This window comes from Trachinotus anak, unplaced genomic scaffold, assembly GCF_046630095.1.
Source record: "Trachinotus anak isolate AG129_WGS33_773 ecotype Australia unplaced genomic scaffold, CSIRO_AGI_Tana_v1 ptg000025l, whole genome shotgun sequence".
Classification (NCBI taxonomy): domain Eukaryota; kingdom Metazoa; phylum Chordata; class Actinopteri; order Carangiformes; family Carangidae; genus Trachinotus; species Trachinotus anak.
Window position 1 is genome coordinate 18,510,289 of NW_027273876.1, and position 25,169 is coordinate 18,535,457.

Sequence of the window (25,169 nt, forward strand, 5' to 3'; positions counted from 1 at the left end):
CAAGGTTCAAGTCCTGCACAGACCACTAAAAGAAACAGTGTCCCTGATACTGTGGATGACCCACAGTCCTCACTGTGGACAGTTTTATAATAACTCTTTCAGTAGACAGTGGTTGAAAGAGAGGTCTGTAGATTATCCAGATTAACAAGAACATTATTTCTGCAAAGACATGTTGGGTTTGAGTTTGTTAAATGTCATTTCACACTGCTTATAAACAACACAAACAAAATTCAATTGACTTTATTTGTATTGGTTTGGTGGCACAAATTTCACAGACAAATATCTCAAATCAACACACTAAACTGAAATGGTCTGCGTGGCTGACACCACCACAGCTAAGAGAGACAAAGTTTTTTGGGTGAGCAGCCCCAAAGTTTTTCTCTTGGATGAAGTACCTTGTGTATTTTGTAAATTATATCAGGCTGTGTGATACTGAGAAGGTCGTTGTTGCCCTTCAGTGGAAGCGGGTGCTCTTTAAACTTGTCCCCTCTGAAATCCTCCTCTTCAAGCTTATTTTGCTGGATCATGGTTCCCATCCCACCATCCAGGACCATAATCCTTTGCTGCAGCACTGCTCGTAGCTCAGACTCTAATGGACATCTGCATCCTAGAAAGAAACTGGGACTTTATTCTGGGATGAGCAACTTTCAAATACATTTAGTGTTTAGACAAAATTTTAATGGTGCTAGGTGCACTGCTCTCACCTGCAGAAAGAGTGGTGTTGGACAAGGAAATAGTGGACTAGACTCAATCAGTGAGTTAATGGCCTTAAGGGGTCTAGGCTTGTTGTTTCAGCTGCAGGTACAACGATCCCTAACAGGTTTAACCTTTAGTGTTAACCAATACTTAAGCCTATTAGAGGGAGAAGCAAATACGAAATAGAGCTGGTTTTGGTATATGTTGCTGAGTTGCCAAGGGAGTAGCATATGCACCAACAGTGTGCGGACAGTAGGCCCTGATTGTGCGGTGCGTGCAAAGATCTGTCTAATGGGACATTCAGAGACAGCACAACAACAGCACCACTGTATCCCATATTTCCCGTGGCCACTGGATCATGGCAATTTAACGCTGCATCAAGCAAAACACATGTGCAGTACAGGTACAAGTTGTGCATGCAGCACTGTGCACTGTGAAGACCCCAAATAGTGAACTGAATGCAGCGGCCAGCACAGTGCAAACCGTGTTGTGTCTGAAAAGGCCATCAGGGTGCTAAGGCAGAGCCCCGAAGGAGTTAACTAATTGTAAAGCCCATAAGAGGGCTATGCACATACTCACAGACAGGTTTGGGCAAACTATTGTGAAAGCATAGCTCTGCAAGCTACCAATTACATCAGACTGGAAGAAATGTAACTACACCAAAGCCACCCTAGGGAGAAATCTAGTTTTACTAAAGCTACCTAGAAAAAGTAGTTCAAAGTACTCTGTAAAAAAATAATGAAATTAACAATGTACACATGCTACTTAATTATAACAAAATTTATACAAAAATGTCACATGCTAGCAAAACATGCCACTCAATTGAGTTTATTGCAAAAAGTACCTACTTATTCAAAGGTCATAATATAACCAAAAAAATAAATGACCTCACTATTCATGAGAGTGTCAAATTTGGTTTTGTATGCACTAACTGCTTAATTATGGCCACAGTGATTCTTCCTCAGGCTGAGATTAGGGAGGTTTATCCAAGTTAACTGTGTGGTGTGGGCTCCCTGACAAATGCATTGGCTGGGTACAGTGTATGTCTTTAAAGTGATCAGGATGAAAGAGAGAGGAGATATGTTGAAATAATAAAAAGCCTTTTGTGGCTAAGAATTGTTTGTAGTTTCAGTTGTTTATTACACAAAACGTAATTTAACTAATTGAATCACCATGAATGCAGCTGAACTACCTGCGAGCTACTGCAAAATGTAGTTTATTAATTACATGTACCTCACTACTCCCCAGCACTGCTCACAGAACTGGAGTTTAGACCAGTAAATACTATCTCTCATTCAGCTAGTTGTCGCCAGTGGCCGCCAGTGTTGGCTTAGCGGTCACCATTCTGGTCAAAAGAGCATCTCTACATGGCCACCTTGTTCACTTACCTGCTCTGTCATACTATGAGGAATACACCCTCTGTCATTGTTACCTCTACACAAAATTAACTGTCCAGTCTCGTTACATGTAATATACTATGTTAATTAGCTAGTTTAAGTTCACTCACATACACACACGTGGTATAACTAGTGGCTGGACTCTATGAGGTAGAAGGCTAAAAGCTAACTGTTAACACTGGGAAATTTAAACGCATTTACCTCCTTCTGAAGAGTACTTATGAATGACATTAGTCGGAGCCATCCTGTGAAGAGCCACCCTTGAACACAGCCCCACAGTCCGCCTGAAGATCGAATTGTAAATTCTGGAGCTCAGACTTTTAAAACTCGTCTTCTTGTTTTCTGCAGCTTTAGGTCTGCCAGCGGCAACATGTACACTTCCGGTTTGAAACTATCACAATAAAAGCTGCATTACAATGCATTTCTCACTAGCTACAACGACAAAATTAAAATTCATGCTCCATGACAGTAAGTACACTACAACATTATGAAAACAAGTCAAAACTATGGTACAGTAAAAGAGCCTTTTGACATTTAATTTCAAAATGATTATATATTCATGATGACTATGGTAAATTGCCTTATTACTGTATTTCTTGGCAGAGATGGGCTGCCTTATTTATCCTTGAATTCTTAGGACATGAAAAGTTTCACTTAAAGAAAAGTGACAAGGTTACAAGATTAAGGAATTCATCATTATCCCAAGTACTGTATTTAAAAATATCACAAATGAATCCAATGAGACTCTCTGTGATTAGTGATATGGCTGATAATATCATCATGATGTGATGAAATTACCCATCATTAGGAGGAGGGCATCCCTCACACTTGAATATTCAGGTGCTTAAATTAGTTGAAAGGAGGGCAGTCTCAACAGACAGACAAATCTCTCTAAATAACCCAGTTGTTCTAAGACAAATTACACATGTACCGGTACATGTAATATGTAAACCAATGTGGAGACTAACACTAAACTGAATATGTCTTCTAAGATGTTCATCATAGACAGGCTATGAATTCTGTGAGAACTTCTGATGCTGGAGGGGAAATCTGACCAAAGAGAACACTTCAGATTTGAAAATGGCTAAACCTTGATGTGACTGTGTAAAGTTCATAACTGTATTTCTAAGTGGAATTAGAGAGAGAGAGAGAGAGAGAGAGAGAGAGAGAGAGAGAGAGAGAGAGAGAGAGAGAGAGAGAGAGAGAGAGAGAGAGAGAGAGAGAGAGAGAGAGAGAGAGAGAGAGAGAGAGAGAGAGAGAATGACAAAATGGAGAGAAAGAACTCTCTGACAGCTCCAACACAATCACTGACACTGTGATTTGCAGCTTAAAACTTCAATTTGCTGGACTGACGTCACAGGCTTGGGCATTATCATGATGTTTTATTGAAATAAGTCAGACACATTTTTCTTTACAGCTAATCTTCATTTCAATACATAAAGAAAAATATAATAAAAATGAATCTGCCAGAGTTATGAAAAACATGCTAAGAGTTCAAAAAGACAGAGACAAAGGTTTGCCTCTTTTTTAGTCTAAATCCAGAGTCAATCGTCCTGTGGCGCCCCCTTCAGGCTGGACTTGTGTTTCTTCTGGTCTTTCTGGCCCATGACACGGTACAGTTTTTTACGTGCCTCCCTCTGTCTCTTCAGCTTGGCCTCCTCCTGTTTCTCCTTCTGCTGCAGGAACTCCTTGTGTTTGGCATGCTGCACCGTATGGGCTTTCTTCCTCTTGTGGTTATGAACTGTGCTCAGAGCGTGGAGCAGAGCCGCCACCTAAAGGAACAGGACAAGAAAAACAACATTTAAAGTCATGAAGTCATGTTTTACTGCAGGCAACACTACAGGGTCATCTTGTAGTTCAAAAAAATCCACAACAAGACGGCTCTTTTTTCATAGTTTTGACCATCATTTCTATCAGTTAATATTTTGCTTGCTGTGTGTATGGTCAGATCAGTGTTCCATGATAGATTAACACACAACCAAGGCTGATGCTAATTCCTAAGCTACAGTGCTAAGACTGTAGAGTGAGGTTTTGCACACCTTTCTCTCATGGGGCTCTCTGATCACACTGGGCCGCTGCAGGTCTCTGGGCGTCTTTCCTTTGGGTTGCTGCTGTTTGGGTTTGCTCTTGAAGGGCAAGGCTTTCTGCAGCTCCTTGGGGATGTGAAGGGGGTTGAAGTGCCTTTGGGCTCGGGCAACTGGCTGAAGGGACAACGACAAATATTCACATGTTGAGTCAGGTTTAAGGCTTTGTTAAAGATATAGAGGTATTTGTTAAAACTATGGGACAATTCAGCAACAGCTTTTACTGTCAAGCCAGCTGGCACTCAATACACATGAGACAAATACACAATGAAATCTGGTTAGGCCTCTTACTATTGATTGTTTATGATACCTATACCTTCTTTAGTACATCATTTTGTTCATAAAATACCAGAATATAGTGAAAAATCTCCAAGGTAACAATTTCAAAAGTCTTGTCCAAAACTCAGAAATATTTAGTTTACTGTCATAGACAGCAAATCCCCACAACGGGGGGCTGGAGTTTTGGAAGGCACTGTACTCTATGTTTGTTACATTACTCTTAATTCCTGAGTCATTCATCACATCAGATGTTAACAGATCCACCAGACTGTGTCTACCTTGTACAGGGAGTCAGTGTTGGGATTGTTGCGGATGCCCAAGTCATGTTTGAGCTGCCCCAGGGTCCTCATGCCCTCCCAGCTGTCCTTTTGACCAACAGGCAGTAGCAGAGAGGTGACAGGGTTGTAGAGTTGAGGAACAGACACTGGACACCAGGAGCGCAGGAACACGATATCTGTACAACACAGTCACACATACACACAAACACACCAAAACACATCAATACATAGCAATCATTGTAGAGTTGTCACGATACCAAAATGAGTAACCACGATACTATACCAGACAAAGTATCACAGTTCCGGGTATTATCGCGGTACTGCGGCCTTTTTTTTAGTATTATAATTATTTTTTAACAGCTTGTTGTTGTTTTTTGTTTTGAAGCGATTGTTTTAACGAAGCGGAGCTGTCTTCATCGAGTTCCTTCTAGCCGGCAGAAACACACGTACAGCCAATCAGCTAACAGACTGGCGGACCCAGTGTGCGGAAACAGCCTATATCTATATATATATATAACAGCCAATCATTCAGCAGCTGTGTGGTTCGGTTGCAGTAGTTGCCATGTGGGTTTGTTTACAGGGGAGTAGCATGCAGTGAGAAGCCGGGAGGAGAGTAGAGGCGGCCGCTATGTAGCGGAAACTGGCACCGGTAGCATAGTAATCCACGGTAGTACCGTCGTGTAGAATTTCTAGTATAGCAGGAACCGTTACGATTTGGCACCGTGGGGTAGCGTGGGTACCGTGGGTATCGTGCAACTCTAAATCATTGTCTAACTTACTTACTTTTCACACCAATGCATAGTGATCTTGAAATAGAGACAACCATGGTAAAGATGAGATTCAGCAGTAATTAATAATAACAGTGTTCTGTTATTGAATCTGGCAACATGAATGCTTGCAAACTGTAAACATGGGGAATGTTTCCCACCTCTACCATCACACCTTATGAAGTGATCTTGGTATCACTCATCAGTGAGAGGTCAGAAGTCAATGGTTTTGCACACAATTTTACAGTATAAGCTGAACAACTGCAAACTTTTAATGGCCGTCATTTAAAATAATTAAATCTTACACGTTTTGGTTTTCTCTTTTTAACTTGTCTGAATAAACTGAACTCTACATCTAATTTACCACATGCATGCAGACTGCTGATTTTTTCTTACCCACATGCTAAAATTACAGGCTGCTTTCACGCCTGTAGTTCCTGTAGTAAAATTATATACTGAAACATTTTTGTTTGAGTCTGTTTTGGCAACTGTCATCAGCATTCCTATGTGTATGGTGTCACAAACCTTGATCAGTCTATCATCTGCTGTGGAGCTCACAAAGAAATAACTGATTGTAAGTATTGTAAGTATTGTTACAACCAGCGAGGATAACAATAGTGTGATTGCTGTAAACATGATGGAACATAGCAGCTTCCTCATATTTCACTGCCTCACCTGCTCAGTAATGGTAGGTGACAGCACCACCATGTCGTGAGAAATGAGCTACAAAAACTGCAAAATGCTTTAGCTCTGTTATGGCAGTAGCCGATGTGTTCTCCTACTAAAGCCTCTAAGTCAGGGGTCCCCAAACTTTTTCCTGTGAGGGCCACATAACTTTTCCCTTCTCTGATGGGGGCCGGGGTCAGTTTGTAACAGAAAAAGTGTGACGATCGCAGGGGTGCCTAAACGTAAACATTTATTGTTTTCCAGAAAGCCACACATAACCAAATATTAATAACCCTTTCCGGGATCTTCACAGAAAAAAAGTCAGGAAATAAATAATAACACTATTAATGAAATAAATAACACTATTTGTGAAATAAATAATAACCAAATAACCCTCTTTGGGTTCTTCACAGAAAAAAAGTCCATTGAACATTAACTTTCTGTTGTGCCGTGCACAATCTTAACAGGTAAAAGTTTAGCTTAGTTGTCAGAGCAGAATCTGGTTCTGATTCAGCTGAGCTTGGCGTACAAATGTATTCTGCTGAGCTAACAGTCCACTTTTTAGCTTTGAGTGTTTGTCTGCTCGCATTTGGCCTTGCAAGTTATCATACTCTTTGTGACGGGATTCATAGTGTCGGCGCAGATTGTATTCTTTGAATACCGCCACCACCTCTTGACAGATGAGACAAACAGCCTTTTCTTTGCATTGAACAAAAAAATAATCGTTTGACCACTGCAGGTTAAATACCCTGCATTCTGAATCAATTTTTCTCTTACCAAACCTTTTCGCCATTATTCCGTTCTATTTGACAGGGGCTAGTCTAGGATTCGCGTGGCCAGACTGAAAGAAAATCATAATGCGTCTCTGGTATTGTTCAGGGGGCCGGGCCAAATGTGGAGGCGGGCCGTATCCGGCCCATGGGCCTTAGTTTGGGGACCACTGCTCTAAGTTACACAATTTTTACACCGAGTATAATATTCAGACATGTTTTTCATTTTCTGCAACATTCCATCAAATGGAAGAGAGTCTACATATCTTGACTCACATTTCACCAAAATACAGCAGATAGATTTGATATATTTGTAAACTGTAAGATCACCAACAGGATTTAAAATAAGCTTTAAAAATCAGCAGGAACCTATTATGAACTATGCAAAATAACAATACAAGTCAAACAGGCCACACTCACCACTCATGAGCAGGCGATCCTCAAATGTGGCTCTGTAAGCTCCTGGTGGTGTAGACAAGGCCTTCTTGATCTGACCTCTGACCCCTGACACTGTTCGTACAGAAGCACCTTCAAATTTAGCTACCTCCAGCACTGTGTTGAACATGCCCTGTGAGGAGAGGGAGAGATATGAATTGTATCAATGAAGGTATGTGTTAACAGTACTATTTATTCTGCCTCTTCATACTGTGATGCCTCACTGCCTTCAAATTGCCCCCCACAGCAACACATAAAGGTGAATCGTGTGTTTGGTTATTCTGCAAGAGTGCTTTATATATCAAGAATGCCTTTATTGTGATAGGTCTGTGTTTATATAAAAGTTCTTTAAACCCAAGACAATTTCCTCTGTTTTAAGGTAAAAAAAAAAGCAAGATCTTGATTGTGCTGCAGATCAGTCAGAGTCACTCCAGGGCATAAAAAAGCAATGACAGCCAAAACAAAAGAATGTTTCTGAAGCAAATGACCTCTCTGTAATCTGGGTTTATCACATCCCACCCAAACATCTTTCAATAGTTAAACTCACTGATTTGTACCCACATGCTGCAGCTTTCCTACCTTAACGAAGCTTGTGTTCTTAAAGATCTTGTAGGGGTACCCAATGAGTTTGAGTTTCTTCACTATGGTCACTGATTTATCCAGATCCAGGATCACACCTGTGGCTGCAATACGGAAATTAGCCTGCAGAGAGAAAACAGGAATTCAAGGTAAACTAAATAAATCAATAATCAATACCAGGAGAATAATTTAGATTTTTTAGAATTTTAGTCACATGAAAATTTAAATTTGATATCAAAAAGAAAGTGATGCCACTTAAAAACTGTAACTATCAGGTAACAGTGAAGATAGCAATGTTAAATGGACTCACTGCACCTATGTAGCGCTTTTCTAGTCTTATCAACCACTCAAAGCGCTTTACAGTGGAAGCCACATTCACCCACTCACACACACATTCATACAGCATTATTTTCTAAAGACATAGCATTTCTAGCATTCACACAAACTCATACACTGATGGAATAGCCATCAGAGGCAATTTGGGCCTCAGTATCTTGACCAAGGACAGCCGGGGATCAAACCATCAACCGTCTGATCAGTGGACGACTACCTCCCGAACCACAGTTAATGTTCCCACATAATGTTATTCTCAGTTTCTTCATCTATAACAGTTTAACTGAAGTGACGACGCCAATTTAAACTACAGCAACTCGACAGAATAACACTCACTTTAGTTCCTGCTACTGACTGCACAGCTATGAACCCAGTGCCCTGTGGTGTGATGGGACCTTCAATGAGACAAAAAGAGACAGAATAACGGTTATTATCAAAGAGGTGGTCATTTCAGCCAGGACTCTGACACAGTTCTTCAAAGACTTCAACAGTGCTGAAACAAAAAACAAGTACAGAGTAAGAAATTACTCCATTTGTTTTACAGAGCCAATTGTAATGAATCACAGGTCTTAAATTACTTATTAACACTGTAAAAACAGTTACCGTACCATACCTCTAACACTGCATAAATGAGCTCAGTCGCAGTTCATCTGATTTGCAGGTATGGGAAACACAAGTGAAAATCGTGAAAATTAGGAGCCACTCACAAGTGACATTATATGGATCTTTTAATTTCCTATAATTTCTTCAAGTGTTTTCATAATCTAACCGCTTACTAAAGACCCCAGTCGTCTCAGTGTTTCTCTTTGCTGCAGTCTCTCTCACACTGTGTGTGTCTGATTTAACAGTGATGCAGATTCTACTTGGTTTTTCGCAGATGTTGCAGGCACAGCTTCTTCTGCTGCAGTGGTCAGTCTGTGGCAATAAAACAGGCCTCCAGTCCCTCCTCCCATTCTTTGCACCTCTGAACAAGGACATCTTTTAATACACGCCGCATGAGCTCAAACAGGGCAGTTGCAGCAGTGCCACTTTTCTTTCTGAGTCTTTCTAAATTTGTCCATTATACAGTTTATTTACATCCAAACAGGACTACCTGCCACCATTTCATCTTCCATCGCTCCACCTTGTGATACTCCACAGATCACCTGGCCCAGATCCACAAATTTTAGAAGAATTTGGAGAATCATTCTCAGATCTTGTTGCTCATTCTGATGAGATTCATTATAGGTGGGGTTTTTTTCTTTACCCAAATAAGGCCCATGATCCTCTCAGTAAAACTTTTCTTTTTTTTTTTTTTTTTTTAGATATTTTTTTGGGCATTTTTTGCCTTTATTAACAAGACAGTAGAGAGTGACAGGAAAGGGGCAGAGAGAGAGGGGGAATGACACGCAGGAAAGAGTCGGGCCGGTTGGGAGTCGGGCCAGTTGGGAGTCAAACCGGCGCTTGCCTGCTGAGAGCATCCGCTCATGTGGTACGCACCCTAACCACTCTGCCATCGGGCCGCCCCTCAGTAAAACTTTTTTGCCACTTACTAATACTTAAGATTTAATTTTCCACATCTGTGCTTTACTATCTGGAAGAACATAGGGTGTTTCTTATAATAATAATAATAGTATGTGAATATTTTCTGATGTGAAACATGGAGTAGCCCAGGGCTCTGTTTTTGGCCCTCTGCCAATGCCAAAATAACATCATAGTCTCATTATGTACATGTGAAAACAGCCATTCATACACCAGCAGTCAGCAGCGCTTTAAGTGTGTCTCACCCCAGATGGAGGCTCCGCAGTGCATGTGCTCTGGTGTGTATTTGAGCAGGCGGTGGCGTCCGTTGTGATCCTCGATGTGGTAGAGGGGGATGGTCTGGAAGCGCCTCCAGCCTAAGGACAGGATCAGGGGGTCCCGTGTCTTCAGGATGCGCTCATACCAGCGATGTTTCTTTAGTCGCATCTGAGAGACACACGTAGATAGATATGTTTACTACTTTGAAACATTACGAAGAGAATCTTTGAGGACATTTTGTGTTATTTGTAAAAACCAACTGTCTCATACTAACACCTAAGAGAGTTTGGTTCACATGGTGTTAAGATTATCAGAGACATCTGTCAGAATACAGTGGGGTACAAAGAAACGACCTCTTTAAGTTATTTCAGTGGAGATACTGAGGGACAAAATTCACAGTTGATATTTTGTGTAAAAATGAATTGTGAAGTTTCGAGGCTTTGGCCGTCTGTCGACAAATCAGGGGGCTATCGACCACAGTTACAGTGTTTTTAATATGAAATCCCTATGCACATTACTGTCCCTCTGCTATGGCTCCAAAAGTGAAACACAGTGAATTTCTCACTGAAACACTGTAACTTTGAAAGATTGTCACTTGATTTGTCTAACACAGACAGCTGGAGCCTCATATTAACGTCTGCTGAACTTTAACATGCATTTTCACACTAAACAAGGGCTGTGGATGTTGTCCTCTGTCACTTACACTGAAAATTTTAGGAAGGCATCTCTTTAGGGCCAATATGGAGAGGGCGAACAATTACAGCAACTAGTAACGCTTTCAATGTACATATGATACAATGTACAATGTGATGTATGATGTATGACTTCACAAATGTGAACTTCATATTTAAAACTAGGTCATTTATACATGTTAACTAAAAATACAGACAAAGATTCATATGTCCTTTTTTATCTATCTTCTCTGTCCAGCTGTTACAGAGAAACATGATCATTCATGTGGAGTTCATGCTGCTAAATGTTCCACTATGTTCACCAGCTGGTCTCTAACTGTGTCTGATTGCTGTTTGCTTCCAAGCAGGTAGTAGACAGTTTTTTGTTTTTGTTTTTTTTTTTGTTTTTTTACAGCTGTTTCTCTGAACGCAGCCGCCTGCTGCATAAAGCCAAACCGATGAACTGAAAGATGTTAAGATGCTCTGTAGTACTATTAGTCATGTTCAAACCACTGCACATACCTGCAGGTATCCTATGTTGCCTTCACTGGAGCCCAGACCTCCAAGGATGACGGGATAATGGGGATCGAAGTTGGTGACAAATTCACAGGGGACCGAGGAGATTTCTAATCTGACGTACATTCCTGGCCGGAAGCCTTCATACTGCACTCTGGTCTCATCATCAACATCCTCAAACTCCGCCCTGTTCAGCTGAGGACATAAAGACAGGACAGGATTACAAATAAAAAAAAGAATTAAGATCACAGTAAGTAACAAATCCTAAAATGTATTTCAATGTAAGGTTTATCATATTGTGGAACAGTCTACCTCAGCCTGCTTCTGCATCTCCTCCTTTAGGTCATCAAAGTAAGTTGCGTCTCCATCGTCATATTCTGCATCAAATCGCTCCTTCAGTCTGCGTTTCTTCTCCAGGCGCTTGTTCTTCTGGACCTCCTCATCATCCACCTTCACCAGACTCTCCTCAGCTTCATCATCATCCTCCTCACTATCCTGTTGGACACAAGATGCACAAGACAAAATACCATCAAACTGAGGAACCTAAAAGCATTAATTAGTTGACAGTATCTGTGATGTATTTGTATTTGCATTTTGAACACAACGTTTCTTGTAGACTTTCTTTGAAAAATCATCTCTACTTGTGAATCAATATGAGTGTTTCAAAGGAGCTGACTCAGAGTAGAGAAAGTTCATTTGTCCTTCATTTGTCCAAATACAGTGACGTCTGTGAGGTACTTGGACAATTTGTTACATCTGAACATTGAATTTGCAATAAAACAGTAAACTATCTGACTTAAGTGCTGAGTCTCTGTTTGAGGGTGTTTACATCCATAATCCAATATGGATGTAAACACTCTCTACACACATTAAAGCTGAAAATCCTTTTCGTCACAGTTTCATTTAAAATCACTGGCATAGCCATGTAAACCACAGGGGAGCAGTCAGATACCTGTCCCTCACTTGCAGCATGTAAAATTTACTCTGTAAGTGCTGCAGTAGTAGAGAAGTACTGAAAAAAAAAATCTTCATATTTAAGAAAGTTCATTGCAACAACACACCCATTTTGTCCACACAAAATTAAGCAAACTGAAGTAAATCAGTCAGTGTTAGTGAGTGGAAAATAATCTTCATTCATCGTCATACCTCAGCCTGATCCTGCTGCCCAGTCTGGCCCTTGTGGACTTCACCTGTTTCCAAATCCTCAAAGTCACCATAAAGCTCCTCTAGAAAAAATAAAATAAAATACAGCACAATAAGTTTTTTCCTCTGAAGCATGTTCGCGTGCTTTAGCAGTCAGAGATAAAATTGTGGTTCCCCCAAAAAATGACTTTATGAGCTACACCAGTTTCACTCTGAACTGAGTGTCCACACCCAAATCACTCAGACAATACTAAATATAGAGTAGATCCTTAAATGCATCAAGAACTGAGAGCTCCACGCTGGGCACAATAATTCACCCATTATAACTGTTTTTAACCTGTTCAAACATAAATCCACAGTTTAGATGAGTGGGATGCCCCCCCCTCCTCATTTCTTTTTACCATCCTCCTTCAGTAGTGTGGCTGCATCTTGGTCTTCCTCCCACTTCCCTGTCACAAAGCAGTCCCTGATGGAGTTCAACATCTGGAAAAAACATGGCAACTTACTATAGTTTTATTTTAACATTTTTTTGTATGTTCTCATATCAGCAATACATTAGGAATAAGAGTTAACGATATGCAAAAAAACTCAGATTGGGATTATTTTGGCAGATATTGCAATTGCGATATGAGACACAATTTCAGTTGGAATGGTCATTTTTGCATTTCATTTTGACTGAAAAAAAAAATAAAAATGATGATGATGTGATTTTTGTGGGGGTCTCTAGAAAAAAAGCATGTTCCTTTAAATCTGGAGAATATGATTTGTGTCTATCAAAAAAATTGCAGCTTCTGTGGTTGAGATATTGCACTTGACCATATTACAATTTTGATAATATTTCAATAAATTGATCAGCCCTAATAAGGAACATTCCCCATTTTAACAGTTTCCGAGCAGTATTAGAAATGATCCTACCTCCTCCAGGTCCCAGTTGTGGGAGGTGTCAGGGTTGAAGCGGGAGCAGTCCACAGCGTTTGCCTTGAACCTTTTGCTCTTCTGAGGGCGGCTGACTCGAAACAGCCCCCCCAGCTCCTCCTCCTCATCCTCAGAATCATCTACCTCTACAACTGAAAAACAAGACCAAAACTAAAACTTACACTCAGTGGGCAGTTTATGGCAGCTAAAATAATGAGAACTTACTCAACTGTGTGATCATTTTGGAAGCTGTACCTTGTGCTGCTGTTGAACAGTACTGCATTACACAGAGATTCGTTTATGTTATTTAACCGACCCTCCCTGATATAAATGGGGTGGAGAAAACAGTGAAAAAGCCTGTCTATATACAATTTAATAACACCACAAACTACATCCTCCAAAACGACCACAAAGAAGAATCAACAGCTCAGACCTCAGAGGGGGAAACACCACTCTGCTCAAGCTGTGGGCTTCTTTGCCTTCTCCTCCATTATTTCCTCAAACACCTTGTTGTGCATAATTTTTTTATGTAATTCATAAAAGATGACAGTCTTCAAACTATCCTTATTTCACATTAATATTTATATGTGTATAAATATGTAAATATGTCTCTGAATCCTGTGTAAAAGAACAACGGGACATTGGTTACCTGAACCATAAACCAGTTTTCTCAGATTGGGGGCAGCTTCTTGTTGCCGTAGAAACGCCTCTGATGCTTTCCGCTGCAGACCCTCCTTCCACCGCAGAGTGCCTGAGGATGAAAACAGCAACATGATTCTTGATCAGGGTCACAACTACAAGGAAATGAAAACTTCTCATGCAAATTCTCAGCTGATTATAGTCACTCATCTGTGGCTAAGGTGTTTAAAAACTTCTGAACCCACAACACAAAAGCTACACTATCTGACTCCACGTCTCAATTCAACTGTGCATTGTTTCACATAAAATGGCTCAACAAGTGCAAAACATTTTCTTAGCTCCAACAAACATTTAGTTGCAGCTGTGGCCTGAACTCATACATGAAACAAGAGCTCACCTCTTTTTGTATAACTCACATATGAACAAACACAATAAAAACTTGAATTTACATTTTGTTCTTCTCAGTTATTTCAGAATCAGAATCAGAATCAGAATCAGAATCAGAATCAGTTTTATTGCCAAGTATGCTTTCACATACAAGGAATTTTTTCTGGTGATTGGTGCAATTGATCAGCAACAGTGGGGCTCTCTAGCCTTGTTGATGAGGCTAATAGCAGATGGGAAGAAGCTATTTTTGTGGCGAGAGGTTTTGGTCCTGAAGGACCGCAGCCTCCTGCCAGAGGGGAGTGTCTCAAAGAGTTTGTGTCCAGGGTGGGAGGAGTCAGCTACAATCTTCCCTGCACGCCTCAGAGTCCTTGAGGTGTACAGGTCCTGGAGGGACGGAAGATTGCAGCCAATCACCTTCTCAGCAGAGTGGATGATACGCTGCAGTCTGTTATTGTCCCTCTCCGTGGCAGCAGCGTACCAGATGGTGATGGAGGAGGTGAGGATGGACTCAATGATGGAGGTGTAGAAGTTCACCATCATAGTCCTTGGCAGGTTGAACTTCTTCAATTGCCTCAGGAAATACATCCTCTGCTGAGCTTTTTTGATGAGGGAGCTGATGTTTAGCTCCCATTTGAGATCCTGTGTGATGGTGGTTCCCAAGAATCGAAAATGCTCCACGGTAGCCACGGGGGAGTCACACAGGGAGATGGGGGTGGGTGGGGCTGGGCTCTTCCTGAAGTCCACTATCATTTCCACTGTCTTCAGAGCGTTTAGCTCTAGGTTGTTCTGCCTGCACCAGGTCACCAGACGCTCAGTCTCCCACCTGTAGGCAGACTCATCGCCATCAGAGATGAGTCCAATGAGAGTGGTGTCGTCTGCAAACTTCAGGAGCTTGACAGACTGATGGCTGGAGGTGCAGGTGTTGGTGTACAGGGAGAAGAGCAGAGGAGAAAGAACGCAGCCTTGCGGGGATCCAGTGCTGATGGTCTGGGAGTCAGACACGTGCTTTCCTAGCTTCACGTGCTGCCTCCTGTCAGACAGGAAGTCGGTGATCCACCTGCAGGTGGAGTCAGGCACGCTCAGCTGGGAGAGCTTGTCCTGCAGCAGAGCCGGGATGATGGTGTTGAAGGCAGAGCTAAAGTCCACAAACAGGATCCTGGCATAGGTCCCTGAGGAGTCCAGGTGCTGGAGGATGAAGTGGAGAGCCATGTTGACGGCGTCGTCTACAGACCTGTTGGCTCTGTAGGCGAACTGCAGGGGGTCCAGGAGTGGGTCAGTGATGGATTTGAGATGGGACAGGACAAGACGCTCAAATGATTTCATGACCACAGAGGTCAGGGCAATGGGTCTATAGTCATTTAGTCCTGTGGGCCTTGGTTTTTTGGGGACAGGGATGATGGTGGAGGATTTGAAGCAGGCTGGCACGTGGCAGATCTCCAGTGAGGTGTTGAAGATGTCTGTGAACACTGGAGACAGCTGATCAGCACAGTGCTTCAGGGATGATGGAGAGACAGAGTCAGGACCGGCTGCTTTGCGGGGGTTCTGCTTCTTAAAAAGCCTGTTGACATCTCTCTCCAGGATAGAGAGAGACGTTCCTTTGGTAGGGGAGGAGGAGGGTTCTGATGTGGCTCTGATGTGGAGGTTAGTGTCAGGCTTGTCCCACTGTCTTTCAAAGCGGCAGTAGAACTCATTCAGATCGTTGGCCAGACGGAAGTCATTAATGGAGTGGGGGGGTTTAGGTTTGTAGTTAGTGATCTGTCTGAGCCCTTTCCAGACAGAAGCAGAGTCATTGGCTGAGAACTGGAGCTGAAGTTTCTCAGAGTACAGTCGTTTAGCTTCTCTCACCGCTTTGCTAAACCTGTACTTGGACTCTTTAAACTTGTCCCTGTCCCCACTCCTGAAAGCTTCCTCCTTTTGCCTCCTGAGCTGACTGAGCTTAGCTGTGAACCAGGGTTTGTCATTGTTATAACTCACCCTGGTGCGTGATGGGATACAGCAGTCCTCACAGAAGCTGATGTATGACGTCACAGCCTCTGTGAACTCATCCAGACTGTTGGAAGCAGTCCTGAACACCTCCCAGTCAGTGCAGTCCAAACATGCCCGCAGATCCTCTATGGCTTCACTGCTCCACTGCTTTGATGTCCTCGCAACAGGTTTACACAGTTTTAGTTTCTGCCTGTATGTGGGAATCAGGTGGACCATGACATGGTCAGAGTGGCCCAGTGCAGCCCGGGGGACGGCGTGATAAGCACCACTGATTGTGGTGTAACAGTGGTCCAGAGTGTTCCCCTCTCTGGTCGGGCAATTAACAAACTGTCTGTATTTGGGCAGTTCATGACTGAGGTCACCTTTGTTAAAGTCACCAAGGACAATAACTACGGAGTCCGGGTTGGTCCGCTCCACACACAGTATCTGGTCTGCGAGCGCCCGCTGTGCCTCCTGCACGTTGGCCTGTGGTGGGATGTAAACACCGACCAGGATGATTGAGGTGAACTCACGGGGGGAGTAGAAGGGCCTGCAGTTTATGATGAAAGTCTCCAGGTCAGGAGAACAGTGCTGCAGGATCACTGTCACGTCTCTGCACCAGCCACTGTTTGCATAAAAGCAGATTCCTCCACCTTTGGTTTTGCCGGACAGCTCTGTGTCGCGATCCGCTCTGAAGAGCTGGAAGCCGGCCAGCTCCAGCGCAGAGTTCGGAATCGATCCACACAGCCACGTCTCCGTGAAGCACAGGACGGCAGATGAGGAAAAGTCTCTGTTCTTCTGCACCAGTAGCTGAAGTTCATCCAGTTTGTTGGGCAGTGAACGCACGTTGGAGAGAAAGATACCTGGGAGAGGTGTGCGGAGTGCGCGCCGGCGGAGACGCGCAAGCGCACCAGCACGTTTTCCTCTCCTCCGGCGTTTCACTGCGAGAGCAACGGTCAGTGCACCTCTGACCAAAATGTCCAATAATCCCACAGATGAGTCGAGAAAAGTAGGAAAAAAATCCACTGGAGTTGTTTCTCTGATATTAATGAGCTCTTCTCTGGTGAAAGAGCTCCGGAAACCAAAGCAGAAAACTGGATTTATAAAGAAAATAAGGCAAAAAAATGCGCACCAAAACACCGAGGCAGCCATCCGCGGCGCCATGGCAACAGAAATTTACTATGGGCTCGGGTAAATGTGTGTAAATAAATATCACAAACTGTGGTAACAAAAAATTTAATTTCCCCTCTTTAATATTAGCTGAGGCTGCCACTGAGGTACATGGGTAATTTCACACTATAAACACTTAAACACAAGAAAATATATGGCTTCATAATGCGATAATGAAAACTTGGTCTTGTCCAGCTGATTTGCAGCTGGAGTCAGACCTTGACCTTGGTTTGGACTTAAGGAACCTCCGCTCTACGAATTTTATGACTTATGTGTCAACGCTTAAACCAGCTTTACACAGACTGGACAGACAACAGCAGAGAAATAAAATGTCATTAGTGTCTTTCTCCTCAGAAATGAACTGGACTGAAATAAAAACCCGATTACAGATTCAGCCTTGTACTCACCCTGTTCTTCCTCCCCCTCACTCTCGCTTGCCGTTTGCTCCTTCACTGCGGCCTCAGCTGCATCTTCCTCCTCTTCCGCTGATTCATCATCAGACTCTTCTTCATCATCGCTCTCTTCCTCATCCTCCTCAGACCAGTGTCCAGAGTCTCCTGCTCTCCCACCCTCCCCCTTTTCTTTCCTCTCGTCCTCACTAATCTCCAGGTCGTCTTCACTGTCAGCAAATGCCGGCACCTCGGCGATCCCTTCCCGCTCTCCTTTCTTTTCCTCTAGTTTCTGTTTCTTCACTGGGGGGGCACTGCCTGATACATTCTTCTCTGTCCTTTCACATTTGGCTCTTGCCTCTTTGAGAAATGTGGAAAGGTTATTCTCGTCTTCATCCTCTTCCTCCTCCTGATCACTGTCCTCACTGCCACCCTCCTCATCATCATCACTGGAACTGCTGTCATCACCTTCCTCCTCCTCAGTGAAGACCACCGCCCTCCTCTCTCTCTGCGTGCTTGGATCCCAGACCCGCTTCTCTTGAGGACCCTCCTTCTCTCTAACACACAAACAAAACTAGAACATTCAGACACTAGCATGTTTCCTCATGTCTGTCTTATTCTTCAGCCAGTTAACATTGTGTTCATCTCACATATTATACATGAATATATAAGTGACAAATAATAAAAATATTTATCATTAAATTACGTTTTTTTCCCCATTTTGCAATCCATTAGATACACAAACTATATATTAAACTATAAAATACTGTATATTTTTAAGAAGATAAAGCACAAGTGTGGAATACTTTTATACATATTTAGAGTCCATACAGTGCATCCGGAAAGTATTCACAGCGCTTCACTTTTTCCACCTTTTGTTATGTTACAGCCTTATTCCAAAAAGATTAAATTCATTTTTTACCTCAAAATTCTACACACAATACCCAATAATGACAAAGTGGAAAAAGTTTGCGTGAAATTTTTGCAAATATATTAAAAATAAAAAACAAAAATAATCAGATGTGTTTAGTCAGGTTCGCGGGAAAGATGACTGCAGCAATGTACAGAGACATCCTTGATCATAACCTGCTCCAGAGGACTCTGGACCTCGGACTGGGGCAAAGGTTCATCTTCCAACAGGACAATGACCCTAAGCACACAGCCAAGATAACAAAGGAGTGGCTTCAGGACAACTCTGTGAATGTCCTTGAGTGGCCCAGACTTGAACCCAATTGACATCTCTGGACAGATCTGAAAACAGCTGTGCACCGATGCTCCCCATCCAACCTGATGGAGCTTGAGAGGTTCTGCAAAGAAGAATGGGAGAAACTGCCCAAAAATAGGTGTGCCAAGCTTGTAGCATCATACTCAAAAAGACTTGAGGCTGTACCGGTAATTGCTGCCAAAGGTGCTTCAACAAAGTATTGAGCAAAGACTATGAATACTTATGTACATGTTATATTTTTGTTTTTTATTTTTAATAAATTTGCAGTTTTCAAAAAAGTTTCAAGCAAACTTTTTTCACTTTGTCATAATGGGGTAATGTGTGTAGAATTCTGAGGTAAAAAAAAAATTTAATCCATTTTGGAATAAGGCTGCAATATAACAAAATGTGGAAAAAGTGAAGCGCTGTGAATACTTTCCGGATGCACTGTATATACATATTTGTATACGTATAAACAGTGGGGTATATACATGAGCAAAAGTACTGTCCAAAACAACCATTTAGCTCTGCTTGGTCAGGCCGTTTAGTCTTTCTAGAGTCCAGATGATGAACCTTTTACTGATTACTCTTGTGTTTGTTTCCCTCATCATTGACTTTAACTGTAATTGTTTCTGTGCCCTGCACTGGAAAGCTCTTTGCAAAAGTTCCACACAAATAATTATCATACATTTTTATGTATTATTATTTTTAAATACAAATAATAAAAATAGGCACACTTGTTGCTGGTGCCACTTGGCATTTGTTCATTTATACACCCACTAATAATAATACTTAAACTGAGCACAATAAAGGGCTGCATACAGGCGAAAACAGATACACGCTGTTCTGGTCTGTGTGCACAGGGGTAAAACCTTCTGGTCATGTTGATGCAAAAAAATTAAACCGGGCTTTAACATCTGGAAAAAACACGGCAACTTACTAAACTGTTTAAGTTTTATTTCAACATTTTTTTGTATGTTCCCATCAACAATACATTTGGAATACGTTTTGACGATATGCAAAAAAACTCAGATTTTGATTATTTTGGCAGATATTGCAATTGCAATATGAGACACAATTTCAGTTGGAATGGTCATTTTTGCATTTTATTTTCACTGGAAAAAAAAATATAAAAATGATTCATGATGATTTTTGTGGGGGTCTCTAGAAAACAACCATGTTCCTTTACATCTGGATAATATTGATGTCACATCTGTAGTTGTGCAAAAGAAAGCGAGAGAGAGAGAGACTGGAGGTGTGTGGTGCCTCACCCACTCTGCTGGTCGATGTCTGTGGGGTCCAGTGAGGCTGAGCCGCTGAACAGAGACACTTTACTGGCAGCCATCTTTGCATCCAGGGTGGCATGTGTGTCGATAAGAGACTGGACCAGCTCTGTGGTGGGCCGCACCTCTTCCTGTACCAGATGAAGAAGAATACATTGCCCACACATACAACGCTTCTGATTTAAGTGGAGTCACAAATCACCCTCAGTGATTTGTAGAAACAGAAAAAAGTTTTTAATAACTCTGATTATTCAGATGTAAAACTCACTGCAATACCAAGCAAACACACACCTGCTGCTGATTGACGTGGTTGGCAGGAAGGTCGATGTACACAGCATCTTTGTCGTACACAACCCCCCCAACCCCAGCCATAGGTGCGTAGAGCAGGCGTTCCTTCTCGTTCAGTGCTCTCTTCTTCTGAGCATCTGGCAGAGGACACGGGTCAGGCAGGAAGTTTACATCTGCCACCTGAAAGTCTCCTACACCTGCAGAGAATACAGCACACAACATATCTCGCACACATTTTCCAAGGAAATTATTTATGAGTATTTGTGCTTTCAACACAATGGTGTGAAGCAGAAAGCGTTTTTTAATTACATCGTTTGTCAGGGACAAAAAAGATTAATGTTCTGTACCTGACTGAGCTAATAGTGACTGTAAAGTCAGTGACAGAATCACACAACAATGCCACATAATGATTCCACAAGAAACACACATCTCTAAACACAAAGAAAGGTAACTAACACAATGCTTATGTACCTGGGACATGGACTTGGCCTTTGTTTTTCAAATATGTCCCTCTGAGGTAGCCGTAGAGTGACACAGTCCGGTCACACTTGGGGTCTGTTCTCACCTTCTCCGGATCAGTCAAGTCTTCCATACTGTGTCAGTGCAGAAAGCAGCATTGAGAATATAACAGTTAACTGGGTAATAAGTAAAAGTTCTCCAACAAAAAAAAAAAAATAAATAACTTTATTATGACATTACAGCCAAACTGAAGCCAATGGATCATTTTAATGACAATATACTCATGTGAGTGAGGAGTGTGTAGCTCCAGGTCAATACTCACCGGTCAACCAACACATAAGGATGGGAGGTCTGCCACACCAGGGGACGAAACTTCATGACAGAGATGAAGCGGCCCAGGTTCTTCACTTCCTGAGTCTGGTATTCACCATACACCATACCAGACAGATAGAACAGCTTGGCCCCCTGAAAGGTTCCAACACAACACGCATACACATGTAAAAACTGTTTCCCATGGTACTGTCATTGGCAGCGAGTTATTGTTTCAATGCACAGGATTGTGTATGAGCACAGGGGCCCGCTTTTCAGCAGTAAGGATGTGAATGTGTTGTGTTTACCTGGTAGACCTCTGTCCAGAAGCGATGTTTGAGGTTTTTCTTCGTCTTCCTCAGTGTCTTGTTGTTCTTGAATGAATCCAGATGAGTCAGCACACCCATGATACGAGGAAAGCCGTGCACCTGACAGATGTTGAGAAACTCAAACGTCTCCATCTCAAAGCCAAAGCTGGCATCAATCAACATCAAAACCTGGAGAGAGAAAACACAATGAATTTAATTAATGACACTTTATTCATCCGTCAAGAGTTTATTCAAGCCAACTCATTCTGTTTACAGAAGGCTGAAGGTCCATTTAATGAACAAGTCTGTCACTAAGTGAAGTTACTATCATTTACATTTACTCTAAAGTTTATCATATTACAAAGTGCACAAATATGTTTTATCATGTGAGACTGTTTCAAATCTCACTGAAGTTAACTCCTTGATACATTTGTTAAATGTACTTGTTTAGTATGAAGTGAAAAAGTTACCAGGTCAGCTACTTTTGCAAGGTCAATCATGGTGTTTATGTCATTGTTACACTCCATGAAAGTGAGGCGACGCTTCTTTCCTGAAAAAAGGCACATAATTATTAGAAGCTGGAGTGCAGGACTTAAATGAATGTGCGGGACATACAAGCCCTTTGCCAAATGAGTTCACATGATGCGGATTAAGCCTATCAACTCCAGACACAAGTTCAGCACTGCAAACAATTAATATAACATGATGGTTGAAAGACTAATAGTGCCAAAACAAACAAAAGTATTGGTTTCCCCATCTCCATTTCCCCTATTCCTGCCTTTCTCTACTGTTGTCTTGAGGCAGAAAAGTTCTTATATGTTTCAGTCTTGAAAGTGGTGGACAAACATTAACGCCATCACTAACCCATACCTGTTGGCATATATTCTAAAAACAAGCATTTACTGTGTGGTCAGGTGGCACAGGGAAGTAAACAGGTAAAAAGAAATTAACAGTCCAACAATGAGCAAAATAAAATTAAAAACAAAACTTTTTTAAATCATGAGTGGGGACATTCTATTCACAAACTAAGGGAAGCAAAAATGCAATTTTATTAAATGGAAAACAGTAAAATAACTTCTAATTGTACAATCATCAACACTTACTGTAGAGATTTCAGTGAAATGTTGGAAGTGGATCACATGTTACATGTCTACAAAGAAATCATTGGCCAAACTCACCAGAGACGATTGTCACAGGTCCACATATGTCCCCCAACTTCTGCCGGGTGAAGTTTTTGATCAGGCACCGGATAAGGGTGCTTTTTCCCACCTTGGGGGGCCCAACAACTACAATAACAACTGGAGGAGGTTCCAGGGGAGTCCGGTCCACAAGGGGAATGTGATGTTTTTTGGTCTTTATGTCCTGGGCCCTAAAGAAATACATATATAGGGTCAGTTACCTCCATCAGGGAGGGTTTTTGGCTGTTTGTTTGTTTGTCATTCAGCAGGATTACACAAAAATTATGAACTTATTTGCACCAAACTTGGTGCAGGGATGGGTCATAGAACAGAGAAGAACCTGGTAAAGTATGGGGTAGATCAGTGGGGTTTTAACAGTTTCCTCTGTATTGTGAGAGAGGGCATTTTTCAACATTATTGTCAATATTAATATATTATATTTATATAATATCCTCAACAGGGATACTTACATTTGTGTTTGTGGACTTCGCTTGAATTTACCCCAGTTACTGATTATTCTGGTATTAGATTCAGCAATTATTTTTTTGTCAAATGTGTGTCCCTAACAGACCTAGTGAATTTTACATCCTGAATGCTACACAGGCCTGAAGTCTCAGTCTGTCCAACAGACAACATAAGAAAGCCATTTGTATTGACCTGTGGAACGTCTTGGCCATGCGGACAGCAGACTGAAATGCAAATGCTTTGGGATTGCGTTTGCGTTCATCCTCCTCTGTTGAACCTCCCTGCTTCTTCAGCTTCTTCCTCTCTGCCTTTGGGCCGCTGTGCTTCTGCTGATGTCGTTTCTGTTCCTTTACCTTCCCGTCCATCCTGACCACTGCTGAACAAAAACAGACAAGACATCATTTTGGGGCAAAATGAACTGCCCCCACCCCGACTCCTTTAACTAAGCCCAAGAATATATACAGCAGCAAGTCTGGGCAAGACACACTCACTGAAAATCTGGCTACTTTCAGGAAGTATTAAGACCCCTTCAGTTCATTTCACACACTATTGTATTGTAGATTTTACTGTAAATGGACAAAATCTCGATTCTTGCCCATCTATCTACTTTCAATGAGAAAGTCAAAGCAAAGACAAATGACAAAGTGAAAATATGTTTTTAGAAATGTTCGTAGTTTGTAGAAGCTCCTTTGGCAGCCATAGAAAAATAAAAACACACAGGTCCTCGCATCGTTCTTAAGTACAACACATAGAGTAACTGCTGGGCTGAGAAGTGAGATAAAAGTCCTGCTACAGAAGACCTGGATCCGGACTGTTCAGGTCTCACTTTGTCCTACTCAGCCGAATAGAGGAGGACACGAGCCAATGTCTATCTGTCACGGAGTAAGACCCCTCAGGGATCCAGGCTACAACGTGTGCAGTCTCCCTGTGCGGACACACACCAGCGTCGTGCCGCGTCTCCACAACAACTACACAATAAACGCAAATGATTAGTCTCCATACCTGCAGATAAAGCGCCTGTAGTCTGCTCCCAGTCTGAGTGTTTTCTTTACTTCTCACGTGTGTACTGTAACCTCCGGCCCGGAAGTGTACGGAAGTGTCACTTTTTAGTAAACCGGGTGGAAACAAAATTGTAAAGGGTTCCGCGCCCTCTGCAGGTGGCGAGAGATGAACGTGGCCTCTCACCTTAATGAGTGATGAAAAAGTGATCATGTTTTATCTTATCTTATCTATTTATAAATTTTATTTATAACGCATTGCAATACAGTGACAAAGTCAATGCTGTGAAAATCAAGTAAGGTTTCCTGTTCACAACAGAATCACACCAACCAAGAAAGGATGTTTTCAGTTTATACATAGGGTACACTTAGCCTTAAGTTACTGACAGGAAATAAGAACCAAATGGTTCATTGTTCAAAACAGAACAGAACAGAACAGAACAGAACAGAACAGAACAGAACAGAACAAAACAAAACAAAACAAAACAAAACAAAACAAAACAAAACAAAACAAGCAGGATTGAAATAACAAGATAACATGAGAGGACAAAGCAGCGAAAGTTGAGCCATTAAAATAATAATTTCCAGAGGTTTTGAGTCATGTCACCGACATTAAACAAGTGCTGTAGTGTTTCTACATCTGTGTTGCACAGGTGACAATTATCAACATCACATTTAAATCTTGTTGTGAAGAATTCATTTGAAGGATACATTTCTTTTAAAGTTTTAAAATGTGTTTCTTTGTGTTTAGGAGGAAATCCAGTATTTTAGTTCTAAGATCCAGTATTTTAGTTATTCTATAGTTGTTGAGATTAAGCG

General features: G+C 41.8%; 2 protein-coding genes across 5 annotated transcripts in view; both read right to left on the reverse strand.

Moving 5' to 3' along the window:
* mtr (5-methyltetrahydrofolate-homocysteine methyltransferase) overlaps positions 1–2,485 on the reverse strand; it is a 33,873-nt gene extending 31,388 nt beyond the window's left edge. For 2 of the 3 annotated variants that reach the window (XM_071462596.1, XM_071462597.1), the window contains exons 1-2: positions 2,295–2,484; positions 396–607 (exon numbers count right to left, since the gene is read on the reverse strand). In XM_071462596.1, the coding sequence (XP_071318697.1) occupies positions 396–607; positions 2,295–2,337 (255 nt within the window). In that variant the 5' untranslated portion in view covers positions 2,338–2,484. Of the gene's footprint in view, positions 1–395; positions 608–2,294 lie in introns of all 3 variants that reach the window. The other variant, XM_071462598.1, reaches the window with a different exon arrangement.
* Positions 2,486–3,455: 970 nt separating this feature from the next.
* bms1 (BMS1 ribosome biogenesis factor) lies at positions 3,456–24,510 on the reverse strand. Of its 2 annotated transcripts, none has more exons than XM_071462600.1 (23): positions 24,355–24,510; positions 23,545–23,728; positions 22,888–23,078; positions 22,180–22,259; positions 21,710–21,898; positions 21,415–21,557; positions 21,105–21,226; positions 20,637–20,830; positions 20,334–20,476; positions 17,877–18,415; positions 13,958–14,059; positions 13,309–13,460; positions 12,795–12,876; positions 12,397–12,476; positions 11,563–11,745; positions 11,257–11,445; positions 10,051–10,231; positions 8,621–8,679; positions 7,952–8,074; positions 7,358–7,505; positions 4,735–4,910; positions 4,133–4,294; positions 3,456–3,865 (listed from the first exon to the last, which is right to left on the reverse strand). In XM_071462600.1, the coding sequence occupies exons 2-23, from the start codon at positions 23,715–23,717 to the stop codon at positions 3,638–3,640; spliced, it is 3,639 nt and encodes a 1,212-aa protein (XP_071318701.1). In that variant the 5' UTR covers positions 23,718–23,728; positions 24,355–24,510; the 3' UTR covers positions 3,456–3,637. The 2 variants fall into 2 exon arrangements, with proteins under 2 accessions (XP_071318701.1, XP_071318702.1); XM_071462601.1 differs by having other exon boundaries at positions 23,545–23,725; positions 24,355–24,484.
* Between the last annotated feature and the right edge of the window lie 659 nt (positions 24,511–25,169).

Excerpts from the sequence above, each read along its gene's own strand:
- bms1 (XM_071462600.1), bottom strand. The coding sequence starts at position 23,717 with ATGGACGGGAAGGTAAAGGAACAGAAACGACATCAGCAGAAGCACAGC. Across the intron at positions 10,232-11,256 it reads GCAACATAGGATACCTGCAG|ATGCGACTAAAGAAACATCG; the intron begins GTATGTGCAGTG and ends TGTGTCTCTCAG. Across the intron at positions 3,866-4,132 it reads GAGAGCCCCATGAGAGAAAG|GTGGCGGCTCTGCTCCACGC; the intron begins GTGTGCAAAACC and ends CTGTTCCTTTAG.